General features: G+C 43.6%; 4 protein-coding genes across 6 annotated transcripts; 3 read left to right on the forward strand and 1 right to left on the reverse strand.

Moving 5' to 3' along the window:
* The first annotated feature begins 929 nt into the window (after window positions 1-929).
* Window positions 930-8130, forward strand: LOC101075055 (carbonic anhydrase 4-like). Of its 3 annotated transcripts, XM_029836631.1 has the most exons (9): window positions 4927-5051; window positions 5826-5895; window positions 6015-6041; window positions 6127-6297; window positions 6413-6561; window positions 6647-6742; window positions 6824-6902; window positions 6971-7134; window positions 7210-8130. In XM_029836631.1, exons 2-9 carry the CDS (start codon window positions 5826-5828, stop codon window positions 7396-7398), a joined length of 945 nt encoding a protein of 314 aa, XP_029692491.1. In that variant the 5' UTR covers window positions 4927-5051; the 3' UTR covers window positions 7399-8130. The 3 variants fall into 3 exon arrangements, with proteins under 3 accessions (XP_029692489.1, XP_011618384.1, XP_029692491.1); XM_029836629.1 differs by lacking the exons at window positions 4927-5051; window positions 5826-5895 and adding an exon at window positions 930-1129; XM_011620082.2 differs by lacking the exons at window positions 4927-5051; window positions 5826-5895; window positions 6015-6041; ... (4 more) ...; window positions 6971-7134; window positions 7210-8130 and adding exons at window positions 933-1129; window positions 1203-1229; window positions 1307-1477; ... (3 more) ...; window positions 2132-2295; window positions 2379-2744.
* A 543-nt stretch (window positions 8131-8673) lies between these two features.
* LOC101080029 (matrix metalloproteinase-25) lies at window positions 8674-14011 on the reverse strand. Its single transcript, XM_003961403.3, has 11 exons — window positions 13858-14011; window positions 13628-13734; window positions 12642-12774; window positions 12411-12561; window positions 11974-12278; window positions 11678-11857; window positions 10718-10802; window positions 10509-10591; window positions 10241-10393; window positions 9673-9966; window positions 8674-9574 (listed from the first exon to the last, which is right to left on the reverse strand). The coding sequence occupies exons 2-11, from the start codon at window positions 13715-13717 to the stop codon at window positions 9336-9338; spliced, it is 1713 nt and encodes a 570-aa protein (XP_003961452.2). The 5' UTR covers window positions 13718-13734; window positions 13858-14011; the 3' UTR covers window positions 8674-9335.
* A 922-nt stretch (window positions 14012-14933) lies between these two features.
* Window positions 14934-17951, forward strand: LOC115252033 (putative carbonic anhydrase 3). The gene is made up of 10 exons (XM_029846256.1): window positions 14934-14994; window positions 15223-15405; window positions 15443-15472; window positions 15570-15746; window positions 16030-16181; window positions 16264-16359; window positions 16666-16675; window positions 16761-16829; window positions 16907-17070; window positions 17566-17951. Exons 1-10 carry the CDS (start codon window positions 14934-14936, stop codon window positions 17728-17730), a joined length of 1107 nt encoding a protein of 368 aa, XP_029702116.1. The 3' UTR covers window positions 17731-17951.
* A 1482-nt stretch (window positions 17952-19433) lies between these two features.
* On the forward strand, window positions 19434-25563 carry LOC101075939 (carbonic anhydrase 4-like). The gene is made up of 9 exons (XM_029846265.1): window positions 19434-19544; window positions 19640-19720; window positions 24162-24188; window positions 24274-24444; window positions 24560-24708; window positions 24794-24889; window positions 24971-25049; window positions 25118-25281; window positions 25357-25563. Exons 2-9 carry the CDS (start codon window positions 19648-19650, stop codon window positions 25561-25563), a joined length of 966 nt encoding a protein of 321 aa, XP_029702125.1. The 5' UTR covers window positions 19434-19544; window positions 19640-19647.
* Window positions 25564-26409: the final 846 nt, after the last annotated feature.

Here is a 26409-nt window from a genome sequence, read left to right on the forward strand (position 1 = left end):
GAAAATAAACCAACCACCTTGATGGGCAAGATCAAGTCAATAAATCTGTCCTTATCACATCAGCCAAAAAAAGTCAATACTATTTTAACGCCGGTTCTTGAGGGTTTTAAAGGTCAACTTCTGTTCAAACAGGAAACTATGACTGTCGGGAAGTTCTGTGAGGTCTTCCTTGATCAGCAGATAGATATAAAAGCATTAATAATTTACAGTTTATTACCTGGTCTAACCTGATATTTGACAACCTAGCGCCAGCCTCCAGTAATAATGCCACCCATCTCTTATTTCTGGTCCTGCCCCCCTCATTTTGAAGATCATTTCAACTTCAAACCTGAACTCAGCTTTCTTCCTTGAACAGCCAGAGGAGGTCTACTTTTTGGAATTTTTAAAGTTTGCTATGGACAAATGAAAATTTTGATAACCCCACAAGAGATCAAGCTCTTGTGCACCCCCAGAGGGGGGCTCTGACCCCAGGTTGGGAACCACTGCAATCGACTTTATACACACCTTTAAACATATATAGACAGGAGAAAGGGACAGATATTCATCTGTGTTTAGTGTTTCAAGCCAAAGGAATGGACACAACAATGACACTGAAAAAATACCTCTATTTACAAAGTGCAAGGGTTGGGTTACCAGCTGCACTGCATTACTTCATCATCATCAACCTCTCAATCTGAGTCACATTCATGCACATCTTTTCTATCTTCAGCCTCCTGTGGTCCACCTGCAGACTGTAGGCTCAGAACAATTGGTCGTAAGTGGCGGTGAAGCATCAGCTGCTAGAATCATTTACATTTTATAATGTGACGTGAACATGAACAAACAATCATAAAAATCTCATCTGATACAGCTGGTGGGTGGAGAGTGTTGCACTGTTGTGACAGTGCTGTCACATTTGCATGACCATGGCCTGAGCCAATAAAAAGGTTGAGGAGGAAGTTCTGGAGCAGTGAGGAGGTAGATACCCCACAGGACTCTACACTGTCTCTGACCCTTCTTGAGGATTTCTTTTTTTTTTTTTAATTTGCATTCTGTTGCTTTTTCTCAGCATTTCAAATGAAGTGGTTTTTAGCTGCAATTGCCACGTGCGCCCTCCTACCCAGGATCTACTGTGCCTCAACAGACATAGGTGAGTACATGGGTAGATTGACGTCCACAAGTTGTTAAGTGAGGTGATTACCTGAATTATCTTGCGCTTTCAGAATGGTGTTATCATCTAGCAGACTGCAGTGAGTAGTTTCCCTCTGAAAATGAATTGTGTTTTTCTTTATCTGTGTCCACTTAAAGTATCTAACCCATTTAATAGATGACACACGCTGGCCCACCATTGTACCCAAATACTGCAATGGGAGCCGACAGTCTCCCATCAACATTGTCTCAGCAAACGCCGAGACCAACGACAAACTGACAGAGTTCACCTTTTACAACTACAGCAGCACCACCGCGTTGAAGTCCATTCAGAACACGGGCAAGACCGGTGAGGGCGCTGGGTGTCCACGCAGAGTTCAACACGTCACAAATCTGATTTGCTCCCCAAACCAACCATGATCTACATTTTCCATTTTGTCCCAGTGAAAGTCAGTTTTGACAGTGGTGTCAAGGTGTCGGGGGGAGACTTGTCTGAGACCTACGACAGTCTGCAGTTCCACCTGCACTGGGGGAATGGATCCTCTGTGCCCGGCTCTGAGCACACTGTGGATGGAAAACAGTATCCTATGGAGGTAACGTGGTTTAACCTTTCAGCTAAGAGCTCAAGAGGTTAGAGTAGGACACATTCAAACGTATTCTTCTCTGCTTCATGTCAAGCTGCACATCGTGAACCTGAAGTCCTCTTATAATGGGAACACGACCGTAGGTGTTGCGGACTCTGAGGGACTTGCTGCTCTCGGTTTCTTCATCGAGGTGAGTAAAAGACTTTTATTGCCCTTGTTGTCGGAGCTCGAGAAAACGGAGCAAGATGAAACTGGTCATGCTTGCGTTGAAGGTCATGGACGGTAACGCTACGGGCAGCCCTGCGAGCTGGAAGACACTGACCTCTTACCTGCAAAACATCACAAACGCTGGTAAGAAGTTGAGCATTGAGTCTCATGTGCTGTTTGGGGGGAAAAGCCTGAACATATTCCTTCCTTAGGTACCTCTGTCGACATGGCATCTGGCCTTACATTGGACGCTCTCCTGGAAGGGGTCGATCGTACAAAGTATTACCGCTACCTTGGCTCCTTGACCACGCCCGCTTGCAACGAGGCTGTGGTTTGGACGGTGTTCAAGGACTCGATTAAAGTCAGCAAAGATTTGGTGAGTTTTGTTTTTAAAAAAAATAGATTTTCAGAGAACACAGCAGGACTGTAACTGGTTCATTGTCTTGGTTTTTCTTCTAGATTGACCTCTTCAGTACGACCGTGTACTTCAAAACCAGTACAAATTCACCTCTTATGACAAATGTCTTCCGAAGAACCCAGGCAAATGAGCTACATGTCACAAAGTCTGGAAATGGTGCAACAGCAGCCTCCCTCGCACTGACCGCCCTCAGCTTTATCCTGCTAAAGCTTTAGAGCCACAGCAATATATGCAATATGTAGCCACACTTTTGCACTGCTTCTTTTCTTTGGTGTAATGAAGGATTGACTGAGTCATATGAACGCCGTTATTTATCACACATATTTAACCTGTTGCACACCCCCAATATACTTTACTGTATCCCAGTAAATGTTTCTTAAATAAAATTTGTCTTTTCACAAGTGTCACAAGAGATCAAGCGAATGGTTGACCAGGACAGGTTTGACAGTTTTCAGGTTTCCTAAAACTGCATAAACAATAAAACAAACAAACAAATATAAATAAATGAATCTGTAGAAAATGTAAAATAATAATAAAATGAAGTAGCAGCAGAAGTCAACGTGACAAAAAGGAGCACGCCAAAGTTTCTTTATACATACATACATGTGTGTGTGTGTGTATATACAGTATATACATACAGACCCACACACACATATATATGGCTAAAGCTGCGACAGCCGGCCACTGTGTAGGTGAGCGAGGCTGATCTGAGCGGCAGTGAACTGGGAACTGCTAAAAAATAGGAAAAGAAGATAGAGGTGAGCAGGTACGACTCACAAGGAATGCAGACTAGCAAAAGTTCAAGCTGAAAAATTCTCAAGAAGGAGGGCCAAGCGTTACCACAGAGGATCTACAACGATCTGGCGACAAGAGGAGGAACAAGCCGCTCCCTAAAGCTGCCAAGCAGATCACCCCAGATGAGCCGCAGGTGAGGGAGGAGGTGTTTCAGACCTGCCTGCTAGGGAGAGGAGAAAGAACCGGGAGAAACAAAAAATTCCACTGAATCCTAACATAAACACTCTCACGTCCAGTAAAATTTACTATTTCTCATATGTTATGGTTTGATAATCGCTTGGTCAATCACTTTACTTTTGGTTATGTAGTTGCTGTCTTTATTATATTTGCCCATATAGACATTTGATTACTGACGCAAAGTGATTTACCACCAACAGCGGGTCCACATCCATCTGTGGCACAAGAGTGAAGTGAAGTAAAGTTTGCTTTCAGCTCAGAAATTTCATTTAAAAGTCTCTGGACTTATCCAACAAAGATGGGGTTGTCAGAGGTTGTCAAGCTCTAGTAGTATAATGAGAATCGCGGGCACAACAAACAAGACGAAACTCCACCCCCCCTTCCCCCTTCGGTGCAGTTAACTTGGGTGTAATTCCACTAAGAACACACTAAGTGTCTCAGCTAATGATTTCTCTAATTGTGTGCATAATGTGCGCACTGGCGACGCATTTTCATCTCCAGAGAAACTGCTTGCTGCATCTGTGGCGGACAAACGGGCTGTCTGAAAGCTCTCCTGGCTGCACTTTCATGTAAACAATGACTTTGAACTCCGCGATAGTTGTTTGCAATGGTAAAATCAGCGTTCAAATGTTTGGATTAGTTTAACGCACGTCTCCCGGCATCGCCTGGTCAAAGAGAGGCCCTAAACACCCGAGAGTTGTGTCTGAACCACCGCTACTGTTTCCACAATTAAGATCGCTGTATCCTCTTTATTTTCTTAGCAGGGAAAAGCACCAAATTCTAAGTGAGCTCCATGGAGCTACGTCCTATAAAACTGCTTTTCGGAACCAAGCTCATGTGACTGACGTGACCAATTTGTTTTAGATTATTCTCTGAAGAGAGAGAGAATTTCTCTGAATCTAATCTCTAATCTTGTTTGGCTTGAATGTCACTGTAATTTGCACCAAGTTGTTTTTTCAAGATTGTGTTTTGGCTTTTCTATGTATTTTATTGTTCTCAGGTCCTCATGGTCCAAATACATGCACATTAGCATATGATTACTGTACCATGATGCACTTTATGTGTCATTTTAAATGATTAACATCTTTCAAGTAGTAAGACTGAATCAACCACTTAAAGTTAGAGTCAAACAATTATGAGCAGGACTGATACTGAAGCAACTTTCACCGACAATCCAAGCAGTCAAACTGATTCATTAACGGAAACCTGCGTCCTAGTTTGTACAAACATGGGCCTCTTCCTGAATATTAGTGCCATAATCATGACAGATGAATATTTGGCCTATATTTAGTACAGTGGGACTTTCCCACAAACAAGCAACACGTACCTCAGATTCACATCATGTCAAATGTTTTATAGCAATCTAATCCTAAAAACATGTATGTGTTAACATACAATGGTAAAAATTATGTTCCCAAATGCAGCTTTGCCTGAGGAAGGCCGTAGTGGCTTATACGTGGCCATTACTCCGAGAAGCATTGAAACCATTTTTTCTTTTGGGGGGGGGGGGGGGCACGTGTGTCTAGGCCCGAAACGCATGTGAACGTCTTCTTTTAATGTCAGTAGTCGTCAGCTGAGATTTTCTTGTCTCCATTCCTCAGAAAATTCCTCAGCAAACGTCAGAATATTTCTGAAGGGAAGTTGCTGAGCTTTGGAATCGAGGGCGGTGTCGACCTGGAACGGATAAATAGAGGCAGGCCGAAGCTCTCCTCCAGTCAGAGGAGATTCTACAGGTGTCAAAGGTAAGATGAGAGGCCATTCTTTGTTCTCTGAAAGGTTTTATTCCTTTAGTTTGTGTTATGTTGATGCTTCTTGTTATAAATTCAAAAGAATGTTTAAAAATTGTTTTTTTTGCAATTTATTTATTTATTTATTTTACCAACTGTTAAATCAGAATTCATCCCTTTTTGCCTTTGCATGTAGTGCAGAACCATTTCATGGACATAGGATATGTGCTGTGACTTCATTAATGTGAAACGTTTGATATTTTGAGATTTTCCATCAGAAAATAAATTTGGGAAATTTCCTCAAAAGGAAGAGCCTCCCTCAGAGGCTTGGAAAAGAAAACAAATAACAACAAACAATCCCTGAATCCTGGAAATACAACATTTCCATAATTCCTCCAGACAGATAAAACTACATTTGACTGACGTGGCTCTGAACACGGCTGCTAAATGGACCGACTGCTGCCACAAATATATTGGATTCTCCACTGACTTCCATTTCAATTTATGAATTTATAAAGGAAAAAAAATGCCTGAAAATGCAAAGCAGCCTCATCTTTACCTGGATGTGCATGCTGTGCGGTGGTTGTGGTCAGCACAGTAGATGTGGGAACAAACATACTGTAAGACAATACTAGAAACCAGTATAACAACACTTAGTAGGTTGAAATCCATGGTGTGCGCACACACTTCTGTCTCTGGAAAGTGGCCGGAGGCACGCAGCCCAAACAGCTCTAAACATTTCTATTGATTGCTTTTGTTTGGTTTAATCAACCCTTTTCTTTCTTCCAGATGATGTGGTTCCTGGCTGTGGTTCTTGGGTGTGTTCTCTCACCTGTCTATTGTGCTTCAACGGACATAGGTAGCTATAATGGACTCATAGAGAAATGCTTCCTAATTTATATCCTTTTAATGAGTCAAAAATGAAATTTCTCCTAAAATGAAATTCCCCTTGATGATGAAATGATCTTCCTTTTTCAGAATGGTGTTATCATCAAGCATCTTGCAGTAAGTACTTCCCTTTAGTTTTACAGTACTTTGTGCTTTTTAATTCCTTCTCCTCCCACCTCCTAAAGTCTCCCCCATCTTATAGATGACACACTCTGGCACACCATCGCTCCCAAATACTGCAATGGGAGTCGACAGTCTCCCATCGACATCACCTCAGCAAACGCCGAGGCCAACGAAAATTTGACAGCGTTCACCTTTTACAACTACAACAGCACGACCGCGTTCAAGAGCTTTTCTAACACGGGCAACACCGGTGAGGGCGCTGGGTGGTGCGGTGCCAAAAACAAATACAAATAACAAGAATATTTAACAAGTCAAAAATCTGCCCACTTTTGACCCAGGATTTCTTCTTTGTCCTCCTGTCCCAGTGAAAGTCAGTTTTGACAGTGGTGTCAAGGTGTCGGGGGGAGACTTGTCTGAGACCTACGACAGTCTGCAGTTCCACCTGCACTGGGGGAATGGATCCTCTGTGCCCGGCTCTGAGCACACTGTGGATGGAAAACAGTATCCTATGGAGGTAACGTGGTTTAACCTTTCAGCTAAGAGCTCAAGAGGTTAGAGTAGGACACATTCAAACGTATTCTTCTCTGCTTCATGTCAAGCTGCACATCGTGAACCTGAAGTCCTCTTATAATGGGAACACGACCTTAGGTATTGCGGACTCTGAGGGACTTGCTGCTCTCGGTTTCTTCATCGAGGTGAGTAAAAGACTTTATTGCCCTTGTTGTCGGAGCTCGAGAAAACAGAGCAAGATTAAACTGGTCATGCTTGCGTTGAAGGTCATGGACGGTAACGCTACGGGCAGCCCTGCGAGCTGGAAGACACTGACCTCTTACCTGCAAAACATCACAAACGCTGGTAAGAAGTTGAGCATTGAGTCTCATGTGCTGTTTGGGGGGAAAAGCCTGAACATATTCCTTCCTCAGGTACCTCTGTCGACATGACATCTGGCCTTACATTGGACGCTCTCCTGGAAGGGGTCGATCGTACAAAGTATTACCGCTACCTTGGCTCCTTGACCACGCCCACTTGCAACGAGGCTGTGGTTTGGACGGTGTTCAAGGACTCGATTAAAGTCAGCAAAGATTTGGTGAGTTTTGATTTTTTTAAATGAATTTTCAGGGAGAACAGCAGAAAACATTGATCGTTTTGGTTTTTCTGCTAGATTGACCTCTTCAGCACGTCTGTGTACTTCAACACCAGCAAAAATTCAGAATTCATGACGGACGTCTACAGAAGCGTCCAGGGAAATGAGCTCCGAGTCACAACGCAGGCAACGTCCGCAGGCGTCTCAATCCCAGCCTCCTTCTCACTGGCTCTGACGGCTCTCAGCCTTGTCCTGCTAAAGTTTTAGAGCCCCAGCAGTTGAGGTTCTGCAGAGATTCATCTCCCTCATATTCAGTCAGAACTGAGCTGGAACGCTGATTGTGAATGTCTCCACAAAGCTGACCCCACCGTTTGCCAAAATCATTGTGGTCTTGTCTCCAAAGATGGTCTGTGACCAAACCAAGCGTTTCATATGACTGCTGCTCTGACCCAGGTTTACGAACCACCCAATAGAAAGGCAGCATGAATGATTCCCTCAGTACAACACTGGAGCGAAATGCAAACATTTAAGGCAACGGTGGTAAAACCAGCACTCTAACTCTTAATGTGCATCTTAGTCTACGATTTTAGCAGGAGTGGTAAAGTCTACACCTATCTTTAACTGTTGAATGTTTTTCATCCGTTTACAATTAACTAAAGTCAACAAAGGCTCAATGTAGCAGTTAGTCACGGGGTGAAAAGCAGTAAGGAATAATATTCAGTTAACGTGCACATTTTGTTCTATGATGTAGAAAAGGGGTTTGTTGAAGCTCCTAATTTCTGTGTTCCTCTTTTACCTCTAATATTACCACAGACACTTGAAGTACACGACTTTTGGCCACTTTGATAAAGTAGCACTCCTGTTGCTTGGTGAAGGATTATTTGTTGCTTTAAACTATCTTATTATCTGTTATCTGTGACTCCTGACTTCGGTGCAAACTTTTATGCAACTGTGCTGTGAAATGTTAAAATATCTCTAAAATAAAATTGTCAATGTTTTGGCGTTCTGTGTTTTTCGGGTGACGCTTTTTAAAGTGGCGCTTAAGCCTAAATTATCGAGATCGTGAGATTGAATTAAAGCTAATCTCTGCCATTGTTCACTTGCATACATCTTAATCCCACAGTTGACTCGCCTTTTGAAAAAGTTAGAGTTAAATGACATAACGCTTGTAGCTGCACCTAGATCCGTGCTGTATTCCAATTTATCACCCATTTGACTCAGACTTTGTTTCCTATGTTTAACTCTTCCTATGTAGTTGGTCTGTCACGGCCTGCTCGAAACATTTCAAACATAAGGAACATAATTAACACTTTGTGCAAATTTTGAAACCCTTGATGATTTACTAATGCATTATTCATTCTGTTCATCCTTTGATGTCAAAAGTTCCCCCCCTCCAGGCGACACTCATTCACGGTTTGACACTCTTGGTTGAGTAAGTGACCCAGAATCTCGGGTGCTACCTGAGAGAGAAGAATGACAGGCATGTCCTGTATAATTAGTTACTGATGGGAACAACATGGAACACAGTTTACGCGCCCAAAATCAAATGACAAAAATATCAATTTATTCTTTGACATTTCTGCTCTTAAATTACTGGTTGTCTTTTGCCACTTGGTGTTTCAACAGGTAAAAAGCTCAAGGCTCCATTCACTTCTGCTGCCAGAGCATGGAAATCCATCTGGATTATGCTACGGTTTCTCCAACTCATTCCACATTTATTTCTTTTGTTCTGTACACTCAATTTAATGATGCTGAATCCTGATTTCATCAACTGTGAAGCCAAACTATTGCATCTGTAAAACATGTCTGAAACATTACCGTCCCCAGAGGCCCGACTTTGGATTAGACCCAGGTTTCTGTCGAAGTCCCTCCCAGTATCAGTAGCGGGGTTTCGGTGGAGAATTCCTTTCACTTATAGATTACAAAGTGGGACGGTGTAGGTTAAAAATGTGCAGGTTGGATGGAGCAAGATGAGGTGTAAAAAATCGAATTTTAACTGTTCAGTAACTGTTCTGATTTCTAAATAAATAAACCTCACATTAAATACAAAGCTGAGAGTTTAAAAAAACAAATTCCAATATGCTATTTACAGCCAGCTAATGGGGTTTGGTGACTAAACTAGCCTTTTTGCCCTCCAGTGGAGAGAGGAGGAAGGTACCAAAAGAAAAACAAGATATTCCAGTGTCTGTGTTCCACTCTGCCCCTTATATTATCAATACAACCAAGGCCAGGACGAGCCAGCTCAGATTTATGAATGAAGACGCCCTGTTTAATTCGCAGTTACACTGCTTTGGGAAACGAGGATCTACTGGAGTTGGCTCTGCAGGCGGAGCGGGACATCTTAACCAGTCCACAGCGGTGGATTGAGGAGTCACAACCTCTTGGTTCAGTCCTCCATTTTTCAGCACCCAGTAAAAGTTGTCCTTGAAGAAGTAGGCATCTCCTAAAAATCACAGCTACAGTTAGTTGAGGTCTGATACGAGGCAGGATCCTGCACTAATGTCAGAAAAATCACGACACACTTGTGCTTCTGAAAGTTACCTTCGCCCCAGCTGATGATGTCATCCATGTGGGACGGCACTCCGGCCCACAGGCTGTTATCCCGAGGGTAACCTGATTCCGGCTGAATGTGCACCCCTTGCCTCTTTTGACTCTCATCAAACCTCCAGAACTCGCCACCGCTGAACAGGTAGGTTTTGCCATTGTGGGCCCAGATAAAGGCAGCTTCCACCTTGTCCACCGGCTGCCCATTTCTCCTCGTCATGCCCCAGTCAGAGAGGGGCCGGGGGTAACCGGACATGGCCTCAGTGTCTTTGAAGACCCAATACTGAGACTCTTGGGAGAAGAAGGAGTGATAATATTTTTGGATTGTATCTGTATCTGTGTGCTGTCATACCGCTCATTGAACAGTTGTGTTTCCATTTGAAAAGAAATTGCATTAAGTTTTATGTTTATGCACTGTTATGACTCCAAAGCTCTTCAGGACATCTCATTTTTTTTGCCAGGTTACCTGCACCTGGGATAGATTTCTTATATAAAATTTTTACTTTTGAGCTTTTTAAGTTCATGCCTGTTCATGCTAACATGACTTTGGAATTTTGTCACTTACCAATAAAAAAGATGATGTGGCTGTCACTTTTCCTCTCATAAACTGCATCAATTTTATTTGTTTGAGGTGGAAGGCCCATCCAGAAGTTTTGGATCTGAGCTGGCCTATTGGACACCAATGAACCGTCTCTCTTGGTTCTCCAAAACTGAGCACCTTTATCAAAGAAACGGGCACCACTATGTTGTCGGTGTACATATGCAATGACAGTCATAAAGTGCCTTTTCCGAGCTGTGAGAGCTCTCCTCAGTCAGTGGTAGTTTCCGCTTACCTTTAAAGAAGAAGACCTCTCCCCTGATGTTTGCTACAGCGTCAAAGCCTCCCTGACAGCGCTCGTTAAATGAGGGGTCCGTCCTGGGACAGAGGGGATTGTTGATGGTTTCAAAGGTTGCAGTTCGGTCAGACAACCGCTAGAGAGTGCTAAAACATGGTTATGGATCTTGATGTCCGCAGTGGTGTTTCTTTCCTTGGTCTACTCACAGCTGTGTCGGCCTCGGAGGAGGTGGGCTGGGCAGGCGTGGTAGGTGGGGGTCACCCCCATCTGATGGTGCAGTGTCTCTTACACCTACAACGGAAGAATCACAGCAAGGCTAAGGCTATAGACTAAGACTAAGGCTGCAGCGCGTCGTGCGCGCTGCCGAGAAGGTGATCGGCTGCAGGCTTCCATCCATCCAGGACCTGTATATCTCCAGGACCCGGAGGCGTGCAGGTCGGATCACGGCCGACCCTTCCCACCCTGGTCACGGACTGTTTTCCCCCCTCCCCTCAGGCAGGAGACTACGGTCCATTCGGACCAAAACCTCCCGCTACATGAACAGCTTCTTCCCCTCTGCCATCAGGCTGCTGAACACCAAGTGACTTATCACTTAAGCACCATGAACAGCAGCCAGTCGGACCCATGAACATCACATTACTCCTGCATTGACCTGCACTATTTCTTACCATTTCTGTATATACTGTATATATGTCTTATTTTATTTTATTTATCTTATTCTAGTGTTGTGTTCTTTATGTTGAATGTCGCAGCGTCACACCAAGACAAATTCCTAGTTTGTGTAATACTGTGTATTACATGAACAATGGCAATAAATCTGATTCAATTCAATTCAATTCAATTCAATTCAATTCAATTCAATTCAATTCAATTCAAAGCATCAGGAGATGCTCAGAAACGGCTACAAATATGTGGAATATGTGATCTCCTGAGAGATTTGAATATGCGTGTATTGAACATTTCGATGAATTTACTTGTAGTAAACAAGTTCCTCCTTCCTATTATAACACTCAGATGTTTATTCATCATGTTAAAGTTTGGTTTGAACAGTGGCCACATTAGAACACTGCATTCTTTAAATAGAAAGGATGACATCATACTAGACAACCACAAACAGAAAAAACAGTGTCAGACGCAGGCTAAGACCAGTACAGCTCATTACTCACCATAAAGCTGCTGGATGGCCAGTTTGTCGTCCACCGCGAGCTGGAAGTTGACAATGTCCCCCACACCACCCTGGTAGTACGGCTTCATGATGGATGGATCAGAGGAGGAATGGGACAGTCCTAATGCGTGGCCAAACTCGTGCACAGCAACTGCGAACAGGTCTGTGCTGCTGCTGTCACCTAATAACACCAGAGAGAAGAACACTACCGGGTCACACCAGGGAACTTGTGTAAAAACAGAAGACAGATGGACTTAGACGCTCTCCATCTGTTACCATTTCACAACTTATACACACCTCCATAGCTCCAGACCTCTTGATCATCAAAGTGTGTGTCTCCAGCCACCTCCGCACTGCCGGGGAAGAAGGCGTGGGCCAGGGTGCCGCCCTGCCCGTCAAAAGGGTACCCGTCGTCGTGGAACAGGCGGTTAAAAGACACCCTGATGTCCCCTCCAGCCGCCGTCCCGCCGCTGTCTGTCGCCACGTGATGGAAGTTCAGGGGGGCGACGTTGCTCCAAGCTTTGAAGGCAGACCTCAGGATGTTATCCACCAAAATGTCGGGCAGGTTGGGTGACTGCGATGGCGATGGATAACTGTGGACACTTTTGCGAAAAGTGGAAGTTACATTTTAGATTGAGACACTCTTGAGAAGATGAAAACCAAACATGTGACATATAAGGATCTATCATTCATGTGTCTGAGCTAAAACCACAAGAGCATGACAGGAAACACACCTCCAAGTGAGATCTGTCTTATGCCACTTTAGGCCTGAAAGGGCATATCGCTTCCTCCTCCTCCTCCTCTTCCTCCTCAGCCTGTCCTCACTGCCAATAATATCAGGCAAAGAGCATCGGCGTGCTGACATGAGTCTGATGGTCTCGCTGTCTGGAAGAGAGGAAGCTCAAATGACAAAAGGCGAGGCACCACGGGATTCTCCTGCAGTGTGTGTGTGAGGAGGACAGTACCGAGCACCCCTGTTTCCTGGAGCCCTCCGAACCTCTGCATGACTCTGATCGCCTGCTCGATCCCTTCTTTGGTGTGCAGGTTACCCGTACGGGGGTCAGGAGGAGGGAGGTAGCCATATCGGCCCAACCAATCCTGGACACACACACAGAGTACAACAGAGGCATCATCTGGGGCGGTCCGTTACTTTTAAAGGAGCCTTTCCTTGGGAGTCGTCTAAAAGTGGGTAAAGACAAGCTCAGCTCAGGGGGATGAAAGAATGGCAGCAGGTGCACGGAGCTGATGTGTTACACCTGCAGACATGGCAGGAATAGCTGCGGCTTCAAAGTGCTTTTGAAACCTGCCCTTTCTTCCGTTATGATGCAGTAAAGGAAAAGGTGTCGGCTCAGTTGCCAACAGCCACTTTCCTGTGGTTTCTACATGGAGCTGCAAAGAAAACGAATGGCACCTGCTTCCTTTTCCTTTGCACAAATCTACCTGTCGTTGTCAAACACCTTCGGAGCATCAACACCCTGATGGCTGATTCTGAACTGCCAAAAGCAGAATCAGATTTAAGTCTTTTCTGACACACATGACACACAGCTGCAGGAACACGCAATGACACAATCTCCCCGAGTGTAAAAATGGATGTCCTCCGGAAGTCCCACGTTGTTAATCGAAGCTCGAAATATCTGCTCGATGTGTCAGAGTCGTCTCAAAAATTCTTAATCAATTCTCGAAAGAAATCACTTTGAAAAATAAATAAAAAATCTTTGTGTATCAATGTGAATTCTACATATTAGCGCATTCCCTCGTGCAAACAAGTTCTAAATGACCCCCCAAAAAATATATACATACATATATATATATACAGTAAATAGATATCTATATGAAACGATACACCTTATTTCAGAGAAAAGCTTGTGATGCAATTGAGTCAGGCATTCCGAATCTGTATCTGTATAATAATGAAAGGATGCTCGGACAGATTGAAGAGTTAAAAACTCACCATTGCTTTGCTGTACTGGTCAGACTGTGCGGACGTGATGCTGCTCCCCATTAAGGTCAAAGCCAACCAAACCAGAAGATGCACCTCCATGCCAGTCACCGTGGAATCTAAACCAAATATCAAAAGCTGTTACTCAGCGTTTGTGTTGGGCAGGAAACGGGCGCATTCCTGACATCCACATCCTTCATCTTTCAAACCTGCTCGGAGGGAGAGATTGAAACAAAGCTCACCAGTGTTTCTGCTCTGAAGCTTAAGTCTCTCTGGGGACGAGGCAGGGCCGATCAACTAGTCAATTCTCTCTCTCTCTCTGTCGCTCTCGCTTGCTCTTCTCTCGGACTCTTCTCCTCACAGCGGGGCACTTGAATGCGGTTTTCGTTTCCCCACATTGGTCACAAGAGGCAGAATGATTTCAACACTGCTCCAGAAGAAGTTGAGCAACTGTTAAGTTTTGAACAGATTTATCTTAGTCACTAAAGCTTAAAAACCTGAATTAGCAGCTGAACTGTTCCATAATATAGATAAACTGTTATATCATGAACAGTGTAGAGGATTTTCAGCTTTGATCTTTTCCGAACTTCCTCATATTTGCAGTTGTCGTGGTGACTATAATAACACGGACCTATTTTCTCAGCATGCTTCGTGCGTTTTCTCGTTGAAAGCCTTTCGACGGGACTCGAATCACTCACATCATGTTTCTGGTGTTGTCTTTCTCTCTTCCTCCTCTTCCTACTCCTCGCCTGTCTTTAATTTCTGCTCATCCCCATGGGAGGCCGGTGAGTCATGCCATTAGATGGCCATTAAAATGGGGGATGGAGTGTCACAGGATGTTCAGGTTGTCCCCTGCTATCCTGAGGTGATAGAACAGTAGGTCACAGGGTTCTGCACAGGAGTGATAATAAGTAGTTACAGCATTTTTATATGAACAGTTTGAACCTAACAATTGGTAATCCTGTTGTTTTATAATCATTCATTTAATTCAGCCTTTTTTAAAAGCCTGTGTCGGGAGTTCAGAAATGTCAGACATCATGGCCTTGAGGCATAATTAGAAGCAGGAAAATCCAGAAAAGGTGAGGCTGCAATTAACTGGTGCTGTAAGAGATCAAACCATTTACTTTTGCCTTCAGATGTGCGTTTTAACGCTGATTGGCGGATTGTTCGGGCTGCTTATGAAACAGCCTTTTCAGACTTCTCGGCAGAGATCTTTGAGAAAATTTCAGATCTGTTTTTTAATTTTATATATTCAGCCCAGACTGACATCACAAACCCAGCCATCTTTTAGATCCCCCCCCCCCCCTCTATTCTGATCATGTCTGTGGGACTGCAGGAAGAGAGCCGATACATGGTATTTGACATTGATTTGACCCCAAGTTTCTGCATATTTTCATCGCGTCACAGCTAGAATTCAGCCTGGAGCAAGTAGCATACCTCAATAAGATGCCTGCTGATGCTGCCTGGGTTCCTCTTCTACTGGGGAGAAAAGTTTACTCTTAAACCCTTCTCCTCGCTGTCACTTCACACTCCTACTGTGCTTCAGCCAAAAGAAAAAAGTTTGTGATGTCTTCGGTCTCATTCTCAACAGCTCTGGCTCCTCTGAGCTGAAGAAGATGATTTAATTTTGGTGGTGCGTCACAAAGGACCTTGCTGGATCCTGTTGTGTCTCCTTCTTTTTCAGATCCAGCAGTTTCCCACAAAGACAAAGCTCAGCAATGTTTATCGGCCCACACAAAACCTTAATAACCGTCAAGTCTTTGCTTCTCCTGCAACATCTTTACCCCCCAGTGAGTAAGACAATCTCACAGTATCATCATTGTCTAGGCCCTGAGTGGTGCTACCACGGTCACTGTGGTACGTACGGTGAAAGCGAGGAGTCGGATGCTTCTTTTACAAGTGTTTATTTTAAAAGAGATACCATAAAACCCCGGTTCTTCTCATTTACCTTCAGACTTCACCCCATCTCACTGGCACCTTCTCCCTCATTCCAAATGCGGCGGCGAGCGCCAGTCACCCGTCAACATTGAGAAAAAAAGCGTGGTGGTGGACGAGCGTCTCAAGTCCTTCACCTTCACAAAGTTTGATGACAAACACGCCATCGAATACATCATTAACACTGGCCATGCTGGTGCAACATTTATTTGTCATCCCCAGACTGGTTTTCAACGTGCTTTCTAAAATAACTCACATGTAAACTACTCCAGACTACACTGTGAATTTCCTTTTTTGTGGTATAAATGAACAAATGATTATTTCTTGGCTACATTGTTGGGTAAACACCATCAAGATTATCTGAACATTTCATTCGATTTCATGTTTATTTTCATTGCAATATAATTAAGAGCAATGAAAATCCATTTTAAACAAGCAGAGGCTTTTACAGTTTGCCGTCTCTCCCTCATGATGTCCAGTGAAATGTACTCTGAAGCAGGACGCGGCTGTGGAGATCTCAGGTGGAGGTCTGAAACACGTCTACTCCATCTTACAGTTTCATTTCCACTGGGGTTCCGGTGACTCCGATGGTTCAGAGCACACAGTGGATTCACACAGATATCCCATGGAGGTGATTGACACGTCAACGGTTATATTGTTGTTTCCTGGTAACGTCGTACACATGTGACGATTTAAACTGCATTCTCACGCAGATGCACATAGTCAGCAAGCGGAAGGATCTGACCCTGGACGAGGCAGTGAAGACTCATGACGGCCTGGCGGTGCTGGGATTCTTCATTGAGGTAACAGTCATAAGAATGTGGGGATCAGTTTCAATTACGAAATTCAAAACCAGAACAATTGTGCCAATAAAGGCAGCATTTTGGTGAAACAATAGGTAGAAAAACACTTAACTATGTTAATAAAACATTGCTTTTTCCAACAAAGCTGAGGGCCCAAACTCTCCCACATTTTAGAAAAATCTCTTTCTGTTTTAAAATAAAGACAAGGAATTGGCTTAATAATAATCATGGCAGCTATTTATTTGGTTTAATCATAATTATGGGAGTAATTCATCTCCTCTTGGGTTACATTTGGTTTACTGTAAACAACAGGATGCACATCGTTTTTGGCATCATTAATCAACGGACATGTCTAGTTAGGGAATCGCCAAGGTTGTTGTTTGTTTTTGCACAGACAGGCACCACAGGAAGTAGCTCATCTGAAATGGACACTTGGAAGAAACTGACACACTACCTCTCGTCCATTACAAACATCAGTGAGGTCCTTCTTTCTTTGTTGCAGCAGCTCTGTAAATGGAGTTTCACATGACTACAGCACTTTGCTTCCATGCAGGCTCAAAGGCTGAGGTCACCGAGGAGATCTCCATCGATGATCTGCTAGGCAGCGTGAATCGAAACGCGTTCTATCGCTATAATGGGTCGCTGACAACGCCCCAGTGCAATGAAGCGGTGGTTTGGACGGTATTCAAAGAGTCTGTCAAGGTGGACAAAAATCTGGTACATGCTAATCTCCTCATCTGTACACTGAAGATTTATTTGACAGGTTGTCTGACACACTGACGTCAGTATTGCATTATGTAAAAGTGTTGCTGTGCAGCACAATTTAAATTAAAAAAGGAAACAAAATAGATCAAAAGACAATTTATGACCATGATCCTGATAATGGATCACTGTATAAGTTGTTCCAAATGTAGTTTCTGTTGCTTCTAATCAGGATATAATACTGCAAGAATTAGTTCAACCTGCAGAAACAATGTGCATTAAACTATGTAGGCTCCAGTTTTTTTTTAAAAGTAGTGCTAGTAAGTCTTTAGTCTACATTTTTTACGAGCGTTGCATTCCAACTGTTCCCAACTAAATGCTTCGGAGTCACTGACTGTAACGAGAGAAGAACACCTCCCGCCTGCAGGGTATAACACAAAAAAGCAGCCGAGCTGATGCTACAGTTGGACTTGACCAGATTCATCTGTAACTTGTCCTTTCCTCCATCAGATGATGATGTTCCCAGCTCAGGCAGGGTATCAGAAGGTGTTTCGGCCCACGCAGCCACTTCACAGCAGGAAAATCTACAGCTCCAGTTCAGCGCCTGGTGCCGAAGCTTCCATTATAGTCCTCCTGCTGTCGCCATGCCTTGGTGCCCTTTTATACAATCCGTGAGATCAATACTTGTTAAGACTTGTAAGTTTGCACATTCGCTAAAAAACGAGTTATTATGGATGTATTCCTAGAAAAATGCAATCTTTAAAATCTAGCTGATCAGAGTTTCAATGAGACGGCTCCAAACAGGCCGTGCATCTACGCTGTCTGGGGTCATGTTGCACTAATTATTTGTTCTGTTGTGATGATCATTTCAATATTTGTTTTAGAAATACCTACAATAAAATAAAAGACAATTTAGAAAGACTACTCTACTTTGGAAATTGTGTCTCATTCAGGTCTCTTTTTGGTGCCATTTTTATGCAAGGTCAGACAGATATATACCCCCTGTGACGGGTGCAGTTAGGACCCAAATGCAGCACTCTGGAAAGCTGGACCGTAGTAAAGACTTTTATTAACACACAGGCAAACAGGAACTCAGGCAGACCAGGAAACACAGGAAATAGTCCGTTCTTCAGGCTCTGGGCCCGCACAAAGTCTATGGGTTGCAGGCTCGGGGAGTGGGACGAGCAGCAGCGAAGTCCGAGCCGGGCGGAGAAGTCTAAACCAGGTGAGCAGACAGGAACCAGAGACGCTGAGGCAGAAGTCGCAGTCAGAGGCAGAAAGCAGGTAGGTTGTCCGGGGAACGGTAACAGGTAATCCGGCAGGGAAACAATGCTGGAAAGTCACGCATGAAAGCAGAAGAACAATCTGGCACTGAGTGAGTGTGAGGCTGGAGAATATATACACTGGTAGGTGAGCTGATTGATGAGTGAGGGCAGGTGTGTGATCAGTGACTGAGAGCAGGTGTGTGATCAGAGGGTGTGGTGTGAGCAGGGCAGTGGAAAAGTACTGGGACAGGAGGGAACTGGGGAAAAGGGGCTGTGACACCCCCAACAACATATTTAGTTCAGAGTTCAGAATTAAAAGAAGTCACCAATTGAAAAACTTCAAGAAGTTATGTGGTAAGACTAACTAGATGAAAATAAACCAACCACCTTGATGGGCAAGATCAAGTCAATAAATCTGTCCTTATCACATCAGCCAAAAAAAGTCAATACTATTTTAACGCCGGTTCTTGAGGGTTTTAAAGGTCAACTTCTGTTCAAACAGGAAACTATGACTGTCGGGAAGTTCTGTGGGGTCTTCCTTGATCAGCAGATAGATATAAAAGCATTAATAATTTACAGTTTATTACCTGGTCTAACCTGATATTTGACAACCTAGCGCCAGCCCCCAGTAATAATGCCACCCATCTCTTATTTCTGGTCCTGCCCCCCTCATTTTGAAGATCATTTCAACTTCAAACCTGAACTCAGCTTTCTTCCTTGAACAGCCAGAGGAGGTCTACTTTTTGGAATTTTTAAAGTTTGCTATGGACAAATGAAAATTTTGATAACCCCACAAGAGATCAAGCTCTTGTGCACCCCCAGAGGGGGGCTCTGACCCCAGGTTGGGAACCACTGCAATCGACTTTATAGACCGATACACAAGTGCAAGGGTTGGGTTACCAGCTGCACTGCATTACTTTCTCATCATCAACCTCTCAATCTGAGTCACATTCATGCACATCTTTTCTATCTTCAGCCTCCTGTGGTCCACCTGCAGACTGTAGGCTCAAAACAATTGGCCGTAAGTGGCGGTGAAGCATCAGCTGCTAGAATCATTTACATTTTACAATGTGACGTGAACATGAACAAACAATCATAAAACTCTCATCTGATACAGCTGGTGGGTGGAGAGTGTTGCACTGTTGTGACAGTGCTGTCACACTGGCATGACCATGGCCTGAGCCAATAAAAAGGTTGAGGAGGAAGTTCTGGAGCAGTGAGGAGGTAGATACCCCACAGGACTCCACACTGTCTCTGACCCTTCTTGAGGATTTTTTTTTTTTTTTTTTTTTAAATTGCATTCTGTTGCTTTTTCTCAGCATTTCAAATGAAGTGGTTTTTAGCTGCAATTGCCACGTGCGCCCTCCTACCCAGGATCTACTGTGCCTCAACAGACGTAGGTGAGTACATGGGTAGATTGACGTCCACAAGTTGTTAAGTGGATTGTTAAGTCGTTGGTCACAGCAAACGCCGAGACCAACAACAAACTGACAGAGTTCACCTTTTACAACTACGGCAGCACGACCGCGTTGAAGTCCATTCAGAACACGGGCAAGACCGGTGAGGGCGCTGGGTGTCCACGCAGAGTTCAACACGTCACAAATCTGATTTGCTCCCCAAACCAACCATGATCTACATTTTCCATTTTGTCCCAGTGAAAGTCAGTTTTATCAGCGGTGTCAAGGTGTCGGGGGGAGACTTGTCTGAGACCTACGACAGTCTGCAGTTCCACCTGCACTGGGGGAATGGATCCTCTGTGCCCGGCTCTGAGCACACTGTGGACGGCAAACATTATCCTATGGAGGTAACGTGGTTTAACCTTTCAGCTAAGAGCTCAAGAGGTTAGAATAGGACGCATTCAAACATATTATTCTCTGCTTCATGTCAAGCTTCACATCGTGAACCTGAAGTCCTCTTATAATGGGAACACGACCTTAGGTGTTGCGGACTCTGAGGGACTTGCTGCTCTCGGTTTCTTCATCGAGGTGAGTCTTTTTTTTTTACACAATGTGGACATGAGGGCTGTTACACAGGGGTGCTGGCAGCTCAACCTGTTGGGACTGACCTGAGATGCAGAGCGCTCTCGGTTCAAGCCCCAGGGCAGACAAAACATGGAAGGTGTTCTGGTAGTAGGGGGAGGTGCCAGAACACCTTCAGAGCACTGCCAAGGTACCCTTGAGCAAGGTACCGAACCCGTAAATGCTAATATAGGGCCCTGTGATGGACTGGTAACTCATCAAGAGGTGGACCCTGCCTGTGACCCGGAGAGGGATGAAGCAGTCAAGAAGATGAGACAAGACAAGGCTGTTACACAGTAAGCAGAGGGCTGGATGTTTGAGCTTATCCGAATCTGGCTGTAATCAACGGTGCTCATGTTGAAACACGGCTGTTTAAAGTCGTTGGCTTACAGCTGGTCAAGGTTGACTTTCTTCAGCCAGCTTTCCCCATTCTTGGTTATATCTTAGATTGAGAGACCACATGAGCTTAAAGACTCTGTATTGCCTCTGGAGTGATACAAGAGCAAGAAGTCTACTTTCAATGCCAGATGTGGGCGTGAAGAAAGTCTTGATTCACTTAGCAGCAGAAATAGTTAGACAAAAATTGTCTTTAATTGAAGGCCATGGACGGTAGTGAGACGGGCAGCCCTGCGAGCTGGAAGACACTGACCTCTTACCTGAAAAACATCACAAACGCTGGTAAGACATTTGAACCTTGGACACTTGGCCTGTTTTGTTGAAAAAGCCTGAACATATTCCTTCCTCAGGTACCTCTGTCAACATGGCATCTGGCCTTACATTGGACGCTCTCCTGGAAGGGGTCGATCGTACAAAGTATTACTGCTACCTTGGCTCCTTGACCACGCCCACTTGCAACGAGGCTGTGGTTTGGACGGTGTTCAAGGACTCAATTAAAGTCAGCAAAGATTTGGTGAGTGTTGATTTATTTTTTTTAAATAGATTTTCAGAGAACACAGCAGGACTGTAACTGGTTCATTGTCTTGGTTTTTCTTCTAGATTTACCTCTTCAGTACGACCGTGTACTTCAACACAGGCAAATAAGCTACATGTCACAAAGTCTGGAAATGGTGCAACAGCAGCCTCCCTCGCACTGACCGCCCTCAGCTTTATCCTGCTAAAGCTTTAGAGCCACAGCAATATATGCAATATGTAGCCACACTTTTCACACTTTTGCACTGCTTCTTTTCTTTGGTGTAATGAAGGATTGACGGAGTCATATGAACACCGTTATTTATCACACATATTTAACCTGTTGCACACCCCCAATATACTTTACTGTATCCCAGTAAATGTTTCTTAAATAATATTAGTCTTTTCACAAGTGTCACAAGAGATCAAGTGAATGGTTGACCAGGACAGGTTTGACAGTTTTCAGGTTTCCTAAAACTGCATAAACAAACAAACAAACAAATAAATATAAATAAATAAATAAATCTGTAGAAAATGTAAAATAATAAAATTAAGTAGCAGCAGAAGTCAACGTGACAAAAAGGAGCACTCCAAAGTTTCTTCATACATACATACATACATACATACAGTATATATATACATATATACAGTATATATACACACCCACCCACACACACACACACACACACACATATACACATATATACAGTATACACACACACACACACACACACACACACATATATATATATATATATATATATATAAAAATAGGAAAAGAAGATAGAGGTGAGGCAGGTACGACTCACAAGGAATGCAGACTAGCAGCTCGAGCTGAAAAATTCTCAAGAAGGAGGGCCAAGCGTTACCACAGAGGATCTACAACGATCTGGCGACAAGAGGAGGAACAAGCCGCTCCCTAAAGCTGCCAAGCAGATCACCCCAGATGAGCCGCAGGTGAGGGAGGAGGTGTTTCAGACCTGCTCCTGGCTGCACTTTCATGTAAACAATGACTTTGAACTCCGTGATAGTTGTTTGCAATGGTAAAATCAGCGTTCAAATGTTTGGATTAGTTTAACGCACGTCTCCCGGCACCGCCTGGTCAAAGAGAGGCCCTAAACACCCGAGAGTTGTGTCTGAACCACCGCTACTGTTTCCACAATTAAGATCGCTGTATCCTCTTTATTTTCTTAGCAGGGAAAAGCACCAAATTCTAAGTGAGCTCCATGGAGCTACGTCCTATAAAACTGCTTTTTGGAACCAAGCTCATGTGACTGACGTGACCAATTTGTTTTAGATTATTCTCTGAAGAGAGAGAGAGAATTTCTCTGAATCTAATCTCTAATCTTGTTTGGCTTGAATGTCACTGTAATTTGCACCAAGTTGTTTTTTCAAGATTGTGTTTTGGCTTTTCTATGTATTTTATTGTTCTCAGGTCCTCATGGTCCAAATACATGCACATTAGCATATGATTACTGTACCATGATGCACTTTATGTGTCATTTTAAATGATTAACATCTTTCAAGTAGTAAGGAGACTGAATCAACCACTTAAAGTTAGAGGCAAACAATTATGAGCAGGACTGATACTGAAGCAACTTTCACCGACAATCCAAGCAGTCAAACTGATTCATTAACGGAAACCTGCGTCCTAGTTTGTACAAACATGGGCCTCTTCCTGAATATTAGTGCCATAATCATGACAGATGAATATTTGGCCTATATTTAGTACAGTGGGACTTTCCCACAAACAAGCAACACGTACCTCAGATTCACATCATGTCAAATGTTTTATAGCAATCTAATCCTAAAAACATGTATGTGTTAACATACAATGGTAAAAATTATGTTCCCAAATGCAGCTTTGCCTGAGGAAGGCCGTAGTGGCTTATACGTGGCCATTACTCCGAGAAGCATTGAAACCATTTTTTTTTTTGGGGGGGGGGACACGTGTGTCTAGGCCCGAAACGCATGTGAACGTCTTCTTTTAATGTCAGTAGTCGTCAGCTGAGATTTTCTTGTCTCCATTCCTCAGAAAATTCCTCAGCAAACGTCAGAATATTTCTGAAGGGAAGTTGCTGAGCTTTGGAATCGAGGGCGGTGTCGACCTGGAACGGATAAATAGAGGCAGGCCGAAGCTCTCCTCCAGTCAGAGGAGATTCTACAGGTGTCAAAGGTAAGATGAGAGGCCATTCTTTGTTCTCTGAAAGGTTTTATTCCTTTAGTTTGTGTTATGTTGGTACTTCTTGTTATGAATTCAAAAGAATGTTTAAAATTGTTTTTTTGCAATTTATTTATTTATTTATTTTGCTTTGTACCAACTGCTAAATCGGAATTCATCCCTTTTTGCCTTTGCATGTAGTGCAGAACCATTTCATGGACATAGGATATGTGCTGTGACTTCATTAATGTGAAACGTTTGATATTTTGAGATTTTCCATCAGAAAATAAATTTGGGAAATTTCCTCAAAAGGAAGAGCCTCCCTCAGAGGCTTGGGAAAGAAAACAAATAACAACAAACAATCCCTGAATCCTGGAAATACAAACAAACATACTGTAAGACAATACAAGAAACCAGTATAACGACACTTAGTAGGTTGAAATCCATGGTGTGCGCACACACTTCTGTCTCTGGAAAGTGGCCGGAGGCACGCAGCCCAAACAGCTCTAAACATTTCTATTGATTGATTTTGTCTGGTTTAATCAACCCTTTTCTTTCTTCCAGATGATGTGGTTCCTGGCTGTGGTTCTTGGGTGTGTTCTCTCACCTGTCTATTGTACATCAAATGGCATAGGTAGCTATAATGGACTCATATAGAAATGCTTCCTAATTTATATCCTTTTAATTAGTCAAAAATGAAATTTCTCCAAAAATGAAATTCCCCTTGATGATGAAATGATCTTCCTTTTTCAGAATGGTGTTATCATCAAGCATCTTGCAGTAAGTACTTCCCTTTAGTTTTACAGTACTTTGTGCTTTTTAATTCCTTCTCCTCCCGCCTCCTAAAGTCTCCCCCATCTTATAGATGACACACGCTGGCCCACCATTGTACCCGAATACTGCAATGGGAGTCGACAGTCTCCCATCGACATCACCTCAGCAAACGCCGAGGCCAACGAAAATTTGACAGCGTTCACCTTTTACAACTACAGCAGCACGACCGCGTTCAAGAGATTTTTTAACACGGGCAAGACCGGTGAGGGCGCTGGGTGGTGCGGTGCCAAAAACAAATACAAATAACAAGAATATTTAACAAGTCAAAAATCTGCCCACTTTTGACCCAGGATTTCTTCTTTGTCCTCCTGTCCCAGTGAAAGTCAGTTTTGACAGTGGTGTCAAGGTGTCGGGGGGAGACTTGTCTGAGACCTACGACAGTCTGCAGTTCCAACTGCACTGGGGGAATGGATCCTCTGTGCCCGGCTCTGAGCACACTGTGGATGGAAAACAGTATCCTATGGAGGTAACGTGGTTTAACCTTTCAGCTAAGAGCTCAAGAGGTTAGAGTAGGACACATTCAAACGTATTCTTCTCTGCTTCATGTCAAGCTGCACATCATGAACCTGAAGTCCTCTTATAATGGGAACACGACCTTAGGTTTTGCAGACCCTGAGGGACTTGCTGCTCTCGGTTTCTTCATCGAGGTGAGTAAAAGACTTTATTGCCCTTGTTGTCGGAGCTCGAGAAAACGGAGCAAGATTAAACTGGTCATGCTTGCGTTGAAGGTCATGGACGGTAACGCAATGGGCAGCCCTGCGAGCTGGAAGACACTGACCTCTTACCTGCAAAACATCACAAACATTGGTAAGAAGTTGAGCATTGAGTCTCATGTGCTGTTTGGGGGGAAAAGCCTGAACATATTCCTTCCTCAGGTACCTCTGTCAACATGGCACCTGGCCTTACGTTGGACGCTCTCCTGGAAGGGGTCGATCGTACAAAGTATTACCGCTACCTTGGCTCCTTGACCACGCCTGATTGCAACGAGGCTGTGGTTTGGACGGTGTTCAAGGACTCGATTAAAGTCAGCAAAGATTTGGTGAGTGTTGATTTTTTTAAATGAATTTTCAGGGAGAACAGCAGAAAACATTGATCGTTTTGGTTTTTCTGCTAGATTGACCTCTTCAGCACGTCTGTGTACTTCAAAACCAGAACAAATTCAGAATTAATGACGAACATCTACAGAAGCGTCCAGGGAAATGAGCTCCGAGTCACAACGCAGGCCACGCAGACCACGGAGGCCACGTCTGCAGGCGTCTCAATCCCAGCCTCCTTCTCACTGGCTCTGACGGCTCTCAGCCTTGTCCTGCTAAAGTTTTAGAGCCCCAGCAGTTGAGGTTCTGCAGAGATTCATCTCCCTCATATTCAGTCAGAACTGAGCTGGAACGCTGATTGTGAATGTCTCCACAAAGCTGACCCCACCGTTTGCCAAAATCATTGTGGTCTTGTCTCCAAAGATGGTCTGTGACCAAACCAAGCGTTTCATATGACTGCTGCTCTGACCCAGGTTTACGAACCACCCAATAGAAAGGCAGCATGAATGATTCCCTCAGTACAACACTGGAGCGAAATGCAAACATTTAAGGCAACGGTGGTAAAACCAGCACTCTAACTCTTAATGTGCATCTTAGTCTACGATTTTAGCAGGAGTGGTAAAGTCTACACCTATCTTTAACTGTTGAATGTTTTTCATCCGTTTACAATTAACTAAAGTCAACAAAGGCTCAATGTAGCAGTTAGTCACGGGGTGAAAAGCAGTAAGGAATAATATTCAGTTAACGTGCACATTTTGTTCTATGATATAGAAAAGGGGTTTGTTGAAGCTCCTAATTTCTGTGTTCCTCTTTTACCTCTAATATTACCACAGACACTTGAAGTACACGACTTTTGGCCACTTTGATAAAGTAGCACTCCTGTTGCTTGGTGAAGGATTAATCATTGCTTTAAACTATCTTATTATCTGTTATCTGTGACTCCTGACTTCGGTGCAAACTTTTATGCAACTGTGCTGTGAAATGTTAAAATATCTCTAAAATAAAATTGTCAATGTTTTGGCGTTCTGTGTTTTTCGGGTGACGCTCTTTAAAGTGGCGCTTAAGCCTAAATTATCGAGAAAGTGTGAATGAATTAAAGCTAATCTCTGCCATTGTTCACTTGCATACAACTT

Source organism: Takifugu rubripes, chromosome 1 (assembly GCF_901000725.2).
Source record: "Takifugu rubripes chromosome 1, fTakRub1.2, whole genome shotgun sequence".
Lineage (NCBI taxonomy): Eukaryota > Metazoa > Chordata > Actinopteri > Tetraodontiformes > Tetraodontidae > Takifugu > Takifugu rubripes.

What these genes read in the sequence shown, in the direction of transcription:
- LOC101075055 (XM_029836629.1), top strand. Translation starts at nt 1,057, where the DNA reads ATGAAGTGGTTTTTAGCTGCAATTGCCACGTGCGCCCTCCTACCCAGG. An exon ending in CTGTGCCTCAACAGACATAG is followed by an intron (nt 1,130 to 6,014) that starts GTGAGTACATGG and finishes TTCCTTTTTCAG; the next exon opens with AATGGTGTTATCATCAAGCA. An exon ending in TTAAAGTCAGCAAAGATTTG is followed by an intron (nt 7,135 to 7,209) that starts GTGAGTTTTGAT and finishes TTTTTCTGCTAG; the next exon opens with ATTGACCTCTTCAGCACGTC.
- LOC101080029 (XM_003961403.3), bottom strand. Translation starts at nt 13,717, where the DNA reads ATGGAGGTGCATCTTCTGGTTTGGTTGGCTTTGACCTTAATGGGGAGC. An exon ending in CCAGGAAACAGGGGTGCTCG is followed by an intron (nt 12,562 to 12,641) that starts GTACTGTCCTCC and finishes CCTCTCTTCCAG; the next exon opens with ACAGCGAGACCATCAGACTC. An exon ending in CATCATCAGCTGGGGCGAAG is followed by an intron (nt 9,575 to 9,672) that starts GTAACTTTCAGA and finishes TGTGATTTTTAG; the next exon opens with GAGATGCCTACTTCTTCAAG.
- LOC101075939 (XM_029846265.1), top strand. Translation starts at nt 19,648, where the DNA reads ATGAAGTGGTTTTTAGCTGCAATTGCCACGTGCGCCCTCCTACCCAGG. An exon ending in CTGTGCCTCAACAGACGTAG is followed by an intron (nt 19,721 to 24,161) that starts GTGAGTACATGG and finishes TTCCTTTTTCAG; the next exon opens with AATGGTGTTATCATCAAGCA. An exon ending in TTTTAACACGGGCAAGACCG is followed by an intron (nt 24,445 to 24,559) that starts GTGAGGGCGCTG and finishes CTCCTGTCCCAG; the next exon opens with TGAAAGTCAGTTTTGACAGT.
- LOC115252033 (XM_029846256.1), top strand. Translation starts at nt 14,934, where the DNA reads ATGTCTGTGGGACTGCAGGAAGAGAGCCGATACATGGTATTTGACATT. An exon ending in GTGCTACCACGGTCACTGTG is followed by an intron (nt 15,473 to 15,569) that starts GTACGTACGGTG and finishes ATTTACCTTCAG; the next exon opens with ACTTCACCCCATCTCACTGG. An exon ending in CTCGTCCATTACAAACATCA is followed by an intron (nt 16,830 to 16,906) that starts GTGAGGTCCTTC and finishes GCTTCCATGCAG; the next exon opens with GCTCAAAGGCTGAGGTCACC.